At 38.5% G+C, this 9,632-nt stretch overlaps 1 protein-coding gene across 1 annotated transcript; it reads left to right on the top strand.

The window, feature by feature from the left end:
- The first annotated feature begins 2,409 nt into the window (after positions 1–2,409).
- Positions 2,410–9,287, top strand: LOC109031986 (uncharacterized). Its single transcript, XM_019043855.2, has 3 exons — positions 2,410–2,895; positions 5,317–6,010; positions 7,345–9,287. The coding sequence occupies exons 1-3, from the start codon at positions 2,862–2,864 to the stop codon at positions 7,643–7,645; spliced, it is 1,029 nt and encodes a 342-aa protein (XP_018899400.1). The 5' UTR covers positions 2,410–2,861; the 3' UTR covers positions 7,646–9,287.
- The last annotated feature ends 345 nt before the right edge of the window (positions 9,288–9,632 follow it).

The following is a 9,632-nucleotide window of genomic DNA, read 5'->3' as shown; positions in this document are numbered from 1 at the left end:
AAGTATTGATAAGAGAACTGTTTCTATTATTTTAAAACCAACCTTAAGGTTGTTACCTCCGTCTATATACGAAATTCTGAGGAGATGAAAGGCTGTTTCCGTATAGATCATCGTGTGTAAATGACGTTACATATAGCTTGCGCGCGAATATTTGCAGAATTGTTCATAGAAGATTTGCGTACAGCACTGCCGTGCTAAGGAAGAACGCCGTATGAACATTCAAGTGTTGCCTAATTTCCCTTGATAAAACATGTATTTTTGACAACATTCATACTCACTATTCCTTGAAATTTTTAGATATTTTAGATTAAATTGCATATGTGCAAAATGTTCTGACAAGTTTGGAAAGTAATATTCACAATTTTTCTTGTAATTTCTGTTTTTATAGGAGGAAACTTGGCAAAATCTGAAGGCTCATACGGCGTTCTTCCTTAGCACGGCAGAGCAATAGAAGGGCTTGGAGGAAAAGTCGCATATGTGCAATTTTTACTATTCCGAGAAAAACGTGCGTTTGTGTGGGCTCCTTGTCAATGTGCAAAAGCCGCTTTTTTCTCAAAGTTTCACGAGAATTGAGTCATAAAACGGAAATCCTGGCATTCAACTCCTAAATAAGATATAAGTGTTTAAAATTAACATTGGTTCAATAAGAAAATACGAATGCCATGAATGGAACTTAAAATGAAACTTCTAATTGATTCGTTTTGAGAAGACTCGTCAATATTTCGTTCGGGAGTTTACCGTTGTGTGTATCGTATTCCTATACGTAAAACTTTGAAGAGAAAAAATGTATGAATTTTTTTTAGTTGGAACCTTGTCTTGTAGTCCATGCTGTGATTTAAAGGGGGGAAAATACAGAATTTTCACAATAGTGGACGAAGTAGCCGGACCTACGTACTCTTCCCAGAATACGTCGCCTCCCATTAGATTGATTCAAAGCGCCGAAACAACAAATTCAAAAAGGAGTCTTCCGATTTTACTGGTTTTCTGAGCATAAGTAGTCAAAAATATATGTATATCGACGGTATAAATCCGCATCACGTATCTTGGTTTGTGATGTTGCAGACTTCCTGTCATACTTTCTTTTTTAAATGGAAAACTACTCAACGGAAATTCTTGAAAACTGCCGTGATTTTCTCCTCTTTGCGAGGAAAGTTCTGCGAGAACTTTAAAGAATATTATCGAATTGTTCTCCTTCAAACAAATAAAATATAGGATTGAGATTTTCAAACACAGTAAACGAGATACGTAGTTGCGGACTTACACTGTCGATATTTTACTGCCACATATTTTTTTGGAAAAAACTTGAGATAACAGCAACCGGTTCGTTTAAAAATTAATAATTTTTACTTTTATTAATCATAGAATTCATAGCCATAAAAATAACTTTAAAATTTTCCGACGTTTCGGGAGCGGACTGCTCCTATACTCAGGGCATCCTAATAATTCTTACGTTACCCTGTGTTACTACCATATTCAGAGGAAATTTAATTTCAGACGTTCCTCGTCGTTAATCTTTATACATTGCTCGTTTTGGTGTGTTAACGAGGTATTAAATTTGTCAATACTCGTGGGAAAACTACAGGTTACCGGACTGAAAAGACAGTTCTTTTTTTCATCCTCATAAAATTCGAAATGAAACAGTTTCCTCTCGCTTTACGACGCCTGGGCAGTTCAAAAGCCAGCGGCGAGGCGCAATGTAACGACTATCGATGTTTTTCTATTTGCAGCTATGATAAAGAATCGATTATTGAGTGGTTCTTCGCGAACGCCATGATAATCATTCATTTTCCATGGGGATGGATGGCAGATCAATCGATACATCGCAAAGCACGCCACGCCATTATCAAAAGCGCTCTCAAATCGATTCTACCCTGCATGATTTCAGGTAGACTAAACCTGGTTCCCTCAGTGCCTCAACTAGGAATCCAAGTATTGGGGCTGTAAACCACTTCATTCCAAACAACTCACCCATCTCATAGCTGACATCCAAGGCAAGAGCGTCATTATCGCAACTCAAACTTGAGCCACAGTAAGCATGGATTTATACACATTTTAAGGTGCACATCATAATGCAGATGCAATTTTTTAAGACGGGACTCGGCTCAATTACAGCTAGAAAACGGAAACAAGGGAAATCGCATCCGCATGACATTTTATTGGGTGGCCGGGATCGGTTCTTCTCGTCACTTGGAGGAATGATGTTTTAACCGATGTAATCTCTTGAGCCGTACTCTCTGTGTTGGACTGTGCGTTTGGAGGCTCATGAGCCCCGCGGGACGAGAGGTTTATCCCCGACACTTCACTTATGGCCGCCACACGGAATCCCACTCGAGGACTCTTCGCGAGGCTTACTTACAGCGCATGCGCGCGGGCAATTAAGTAAAAAGTATCATGTTATATGCCGAATCTCGGTTTGTTTTGCCCCTTTTCACGCTTGGCTTGGGGAGCCACAAAGAAGACGCTTTCACGGTGCGCTCTATTAAACGGCCCTATTATTAGCCGGAGTTGCTCAAGTGCCATTCTCACGGTGCGCTGCGCGGCGGACAATCGAGGGAGCGGACCAATGGGGGCCCGTGTAGGCGGGGCCTAGCTCCGCGGCGCATGCGTTCTCGTTTCGAAAAAAGAGGAGTAGTTCACGTCTACCGTTTTAGTAGTTTCTCGCCTTCCGCTAGGACACTTGTTCCTCCTGCTACAGTTTATGATAGGGAAAAAGTGGTTGCTCGTTCCTCGCCCCCTGCTTGCGTGCGTGTGTTTCTTCCTCGGCCGTTTGGATTTAAGTTGTTTTATGTTCACGTACCCACGGACTGTGTGTGTGTTTTCTTGTGCCCAAAATTGTGATCAACATTTCTCAGCCACGCAATATGGCACCAGATGTTTCCCGCATTTCTCGCAGAGGTAATTAATGCATACATCTTTTTAAAATGTTGAAATCAAATGAGAACGTATTGATTTCTCACTAGCAAGAGATATTAATTAATTTTTGTAGTTAAGACCTCCCATCCTTGTAAGCACCTAATTCTAGTCATGATTCTGTTGAATTTAGTAGCTATGTTCTCATGTGGTTTCAACTGTATACTTTCCAATAAGTTCATTTAGCCTTTTAAGTAAAGTATTCTTTCGATATTTTCTCTGCGGTTTTTATCATCGAACTGACAATTGCCACTGTGGCTCTAAATAGGGTAGGTACTGAAATCGCCTTTAGTGACTATGCAATCTAATAACTGCATTCTAGTGTGTTCCTAAAATATCTGCAGTTCAGTCACCGTAAATTTTGTTCATGAAGCTATCACGGCTTTCCAAATACTGCGATATCTCAACTCATCAATCAAGTACTTTAAATCTTGAGAATTTTCTTTAGTTGAGACAAGATAAAACTGACTCTTTATGCAAAACGAGGAATGTGTCCCGATTCATTTACACAGTTTTTCTAGTTTTTCTCTATGAGAAGTTGGCCAACAATATAGTTTTATTATGAATCAAAGAGTACTAATCCTTATCGACAATTAGTGCATATTATTGGTGCCAACACTCAGTAATTTAGTAGGCAATGCATTCATCAAAGTTAGTTACAAGTAACTAAAATTTAATTTAGAAAACTTAAGCCCGCAATTAAATGTCCGATCGAGATAATCCTTACGAAACTCAGGAGGTGCGTTTAACTGAGTCACGAATCTCAAATCGGATTTTGAATCCTTGCCCGACCAGTCTTTAACTACAATTCTGTTAAAATTGGAACGCTTATTTACATCAACATATTATAAAATAACACCAACATTTATCAAGTTATATACTACGATTCAGACAATTTCAACGGTTCGATGATAAGATGCATGCAAAACTACGCGGCGGTCAAATTAAAATCTAGGGTCATTTTATATGATCAGTCGGAAGAAATAATTAATTTGTAAATTGATTTGTCAAGGTTCACGAGTGTGCGTGAACAGGTTGTTTACCACGGTTTGAACCGTGAATTGCATCTGCTTATCAATTAGCAAATTTCCTCATAGACAATTCAAAATTTGTCAGTAACACAGTGAATTCCGAATGGGTTTTACCGCGCTAGAATCTAGCTTTGTTAGTATCCACCATTGGTACCCTTCAAATCGCGGAATCAACTGCTTGAGGACTAATTACGGGCTATTGTTGAATGTGTTGCACTTGAATTCGTATTTCAACCTTGGAAGAATTTATGCCTCGGCACGAAGATTCTCCGAGTGCCGCAACCGTTACAACAACCGACGAATTGTAGTCTCCGAAATTAATGCAGATGCGGTTTTTCTTGACGCGCGTTTAAGTCTTTTGCATCATAACTGTGTTACAAACGTCAAATGCAGTTATTATGCAATACAGAATTTAACCGTCTTATTATTCTTGTTTTTTTTTTTCAAACGACGCAAAAACTGAGCAAAGCAAGCGTCTACTTGCAAATGCAATTATCACGCTATACAGCAAGTGGATGCATTTACAGCAAAGAATTGCTTCTATTCCAAGCGACTCTCTTTGAAAACGCGCTACTTTCGGTATATCCCAATGTAGGTTTCATATTGCATGGTAATGCTTATCAAATTCATTAAAATTACGTTCAACCCTTCAAAAATTAGTTATAATCTAGCATGTGATAGTTTGATTATATTGTTTGAAGAGGGCAAACGAACTAAAAGTGAGTAGAAACTCAGTTGCAGTTAAGCCTAATTTTCCGCAGCTCAAACTGGTCATACAATGCTTGTGCCATTGCACCCCAAATTTTCTTTCTTGCACCGAATCCAGATAAATAGGACGAGCCAGGAGATGGTATACAAGACATTGTGGATATTTTTTGTCTCCAAGGCCTTATCGTATCGGTTAATATATCCAGTGCAATCATTTTTTCAAAAATAATCGTCGGTTGACGAATTCAGTGTACACTGCACTTAATTGCCTCTGATTGTCCCTCAATCAGAGCGTTTTTCTCTTTTTGGCTCTAGATAATTCTAAAAATGGAATCTAGTCGGTTTCAAACGAGAGATAGGATTTCCAATGTTAAACGCAATCAATTCGTCAGTCAATTATCATTTAATAATTTTAAATACTTGAAAGTTAAATACAAATCATTTCAAAGGAGTATGGACGTATTTCTGCCGAACGGAACTATGTCCATTAAGACGTGAGCCCTGTTATGCATATATTCTTATGGGTCTCAGGGCTCATGTCTCAGTGCGCATAGCTCCGTCTGGCAGAAATACGTCCACACAATCCCTCGATTCATCAGAACTTGTTGTATAAACTGATAATTGTTACTTTTCCCCAACTTATTTGTATTATTGTTGTATGTTACAGAGCTTGAGAACGTGTCGGAACTTGTGACAGTGAAGCAAGAGCAAGGTGTTATCCTGACCCCTCCTCACACCCCAACGATGGATTCATCAAGTCCGCGAATCAAAAGCGAAGAGTCCGCGATGGCCCCGGACATGTCGCAGCTAGAGCAGATGCGTCAGAGCATGTTCAACCAGCTGCCCTGCTACTACCCCCCGAGCGGGGTCTCGCCGAAACAGTCGGCCTTCTCGCCGTGCCCCCAGCTCCCGTTCTGCCCGAAGACGGACCTCGGCCACGTGTACCCCGGCCTGGAGGCCAACTTGGAGTCGGCCAACCTCCCCTTCTACCTACCCTTCGGCTCGGTGAACCCGCAGAACGTCCACCAGATCAAGGAGTTCGTGTCCAGGATGATGTACTGGAACAGCGTGTCCGCGCTCGTGCCCTCGCAACAGTCGATGCGCATGGCCGCCAGGTGCGCCAACGCCTCTGCTCTCAAGTTCAACCGGAGTGTTGCTGGTGGCGTCGTCGGCGGCAAAGGCGCCAAGGCCCCCGGATCCACCCGGCCCAAGAAGAGGTTCATCTGTAAATACTGCAATCGGGAGTTCTCCAAGTCGTACAACCTCCTCATCCACGAGAGGACACACACCGATGAGAGACCCTACAGCTGTGATATCTGCGGAAAGGCCTTCCGCAGGCAGGATCATCTTAGAGACCATAGGTAAGCAATCAGTTCAATACTTAGTTGCCTCTTCAATAAGATTCACTCGAGCTCTTTCCATCATGCAGTTTATTAAGCCCGAGATTATTTTGGAATTGAAAATTTTCTGAAAAATTGAATGACAATTCAAAATTGCCTGTTCTCCGTTAAGCTCGATCGTTTTTTCAATTGCAATCGAGAATTGTATCTTTTAAGCATCGTGTGTAATACGAAAACTGTGACTGAACTTGCTAAACAGCAAATATCATCAATACAACTAACCAGAGTCGGCCTAATGGCATTTCACTTAGCTTTATTTTCTCCTGCTTCCTATAACTTTTTTAATGAAAACAATGCAAAATAACGCATTAAAACTTCCCATGAATTTACCTTATATTTTAAAAAGTACACTCGTAAAATGTCAATCCAGAGTATTGCTTAGTTTACTTTTAAAAGGATAAATTAAAACATGAAAGGAAATAAAGCATTATGCGAGTAGACTGTCTCTGGTTGATGCCGTTCATTTTGTTCAAAAAAAAAAAAAACTTCCAAATTGAGAAAAAGTCGCGCAGCGACGCGACGGTCGCCAAGAAAAAGTGTGCGAGCTGGGCTGGAGGTCGCTTAACATTAGCCACGGCGCAGCAACTATTCCACCTCGGGTGATATGTGGTGTTGCATACCTTTCGGGCGTTTTAAGAGGAGCTCTTTCCCAGTGTTAGCCCAGATTTTCTCTTGTCGCAGTTTAACTCTGTTTCCATATCTCATTTTACTCTTACCTATGTTCCGATCCTCTTATCAAAGTTCATCTTCTTTTCTCTGCACAGCTCGATTGGCTGATTAAAGGTTTTTTTTACCTCCCAAAATTTATTTTCAAGAGTTGCAAATTATTTGAAAAAATTGTGATTTTTTTTTGGGAGGGGGGTGGATTACATGATTGGCTGATGGTCGATATTGTAGATTTTTTACATTCAATTGAAAACAGTGAAACTGTCAAAATTTGGACAAGGATAAAAGAAAAAAGTCGCACGAAATATGGGTAATCAAAACTAAAGTTGGATGATTTTTAAGAGATCGGGACGTTGGCGTTATGCAAGTTCCTCTTTTAAACATTTCTTTTTAATTTTATCCCTTTGATAATGTGACGTTTAGGACTCCAAAACTTTCCGGCCTTTTAAAAAAAAAACCCAATTTTCATCCTGCTTAACTATATTTTGTGTGTGTTTTTACCACCCTTTTTTAATTTTTAAAAATAAATTTATTTGCCTTCTTTAATTTAGGAAATATATTTTTTACAACCTGTGAAGTTGTCATCAGTGAATTTGTAGCTAATTTTTCGCGTTCTATTTTTGTTACAGGTACATCCATTCGAAAGACAAGCCCTACCGATGCGAAGAGTGCGGGAAAGGCTTCTGCCAATCACGGACTCTGGCCGTTCATCAAAACCATCACAAGGACGTGCCCCCGCACAGCTGCAATATCTGCGGGCGTCGCTTCAACCAGAAGTCCAACTTGAGGACCCACGAACTCACCCACCACCACCCGCGGCCCGAAAGCGCCGACCAACCCTTGGCTCTACATCGGCCCGCACCCCAGGAGTCCTCTGAACCCCGGCCTAAGCTTGGATTCTCCATCGAGGATATCATGAGACGCCGGTAGATATCCTTTTGTTGGTCTCCTTTCGTTTTTCTTGTTTGTGTTCTGGTTGCATCTCTGTGCTCTGATACTTCCCCTTTTACATTTTTATTTTAAAACACTCACGTGCTAGCTCATGTTTAAACTTACCATCATGCTCGGATTTGAATAATTTCTGCTGTTCATTCTGGTTTTAATTTTGCTTATTGATGCTCGGGTGTTTTTGTCAAACTTCTCCAATTATTTTGTTCATTTTCTAATTTGGAGCACAACGCATCATTAATTCCGGTGTTCGTTTTGTTCTTCAAATCCTCGTCATAATCTATGTAACTGGGGAAAAATCTATGTGTAAGCTTTAACGCTGACTCCTTTATAGCACACAAAAGTTTCTTGGAGATGTACTCTAAACATGGTCTCAGCTAGTCCTCATTATTTTCTTTTCCTAAAAATTTATTCGTTGTTTTGTCTTGTACCTACGTATTTGTTAAATTTACTACTAAGATTTTGTAAAATAGATTTTACTCTTGATACTTTGCAAAGTATGACATACGTCTTTTTAAAATTTGGCCTCACGACCGTTAAAAATTAAACCCTACATTGATTGATTTGCGCCCACCCATAATATTCGAGTGTTTATCAATATCTTCTTTGATTTTTCACTTTGCTCAGGAGATATTATAACATTTCAATTTCAATTCTTAAATATTTCGAGCCTCATCATAGCACAATTATTCGATGTCTCCATCAAATCTCAGCAAAATTATTTTAGTAGCTACGTTCAAGCTTATGACACTCTTATAATAATCAATGGACCAAAGAACTCTTGACTGATCGTAGATAAGCCAATTTTAGGTAAGGTTTTATTAGATTTAAGGTTTAGTATGCTTATGTTACCAAGTTCCATATTCTCATGTCAACTACCTCTTCTGCACTTATCCTCTGATCTCTGATAGGTAATTTGAATTTGAAGTAAAATCATCCCAATCTGCTTTGTTTCTCCTCTTCGAACGCTCTTAAAGCATTTTAACTACTATTTATTTCATTTCAAAAAGTAAAAATATGTTCATGATTACAAATTCGACACGAATTTCTCAAAAAAGCTGGTTCTTTTAAAATATAGCAGTGAATAGAAGAATATACAAGTATACTCATTCAACAATTTTTTCTAGAAATGCCCGGTGAACTATAACACGTTTTAGTCAGAATTTTAAATAAAACTGTTTCCAGAACGTATAGAGGACCATACTATGTCCATCTAAGTCTTGAGCGGTTCGCTTTTGGTGAATTTCCAGCAATAGTTCTATTTTATGTTTACAATTTTTCCGATATTCATTTACTGATCAAACTGTTACTGACGGTAATGACTTAACATGCAATTCAAACTTACAAATTTTGTTCTGTAACCGGCAATTTCAAATTTCAATGAAAAATCAATTGTAAAATTTACTTTTCATTTACGGTGCATTCGATTTAGGTCTTAAAATAATTTGTAAATATTTCTTCTATTTCCTCTTTGTAAAAATGATGTAAATGCCCTTATTCTTTTTTAAGAAAATACTTGTTGTTTAGTATGAATTTGTTGTAAAGTAGTCACAGAAATATCGTTATTTATTTATTATGTACGGAAAGAAAATTTTAAATAAAAAAAAATAATTATGAATGCAAATGATTGTTTTCTCTATTTTATCTAACTACGTTAACTTATCGAAAATCCTTATTCCAAGTATTATGCTTCTTTTTTGGTTTGATCTCCATTCAGAAAATCAGTATGACTTTGATACTTCCTTAATTAAATAATTTGTATATTTCTATTGTTTTTTTTTAAATAATTTTGCTCTCCAATGAGCGCCGTTGTTTCTAAATTATTACTTCCTAAGGAAAGAAATCAGTAAAAAGTAAAAAAAAAAAAAAAAACAAGTGGAGATCAACCCAAAAAGAGAAGTAGTATTAAATTAAATAAAAAAGATAAATGACAATACCAAGATAGTCTCTTTATTCTATTACAAATTGC

Source organism: Bemisia tabaci, chromosome 1 (assembly GCF_918797505.1).
Source record: "Bemisia tabaci chromosome 1, PGI_BMITA_v3".
In the NCBI taxonomy this organism is placed as follows: Eukaryota; Metazoa; Arthropoda; class Insecta; order Hemiptera; family Aleyrodidae; genus Bemisia; species Bemisia tabaci.
Note: the sequence above shows the minus strand (reverse complement) of the source record. Positions and strands in the feature narration are given on the sequence as shown.

Excerpts from the sequence above, each read along its gene's own strand:
- LOC109031986 (XM_019043855.2), top strand. The coding sequence starts at position 2,862 with ATGGCACCAGATGTTTCCCGCATTTCTCGCAGAG. Across the intron at positions 2,896-5,316 it reads TTCCCGCATTTCTCGCAGAG|AGCTTGAGAACGTGTCGGAA; the intron begins GTAATTAATGCA and ends TGTATGTTACAG. Across the intron at positions 6,011-7,344 it reads GATCATCTTAGAGACCATAG|GTACATCCATTCGAAAGACA; the intron begins GTAAGCAATCAG and ends TTTTTGTTACAG.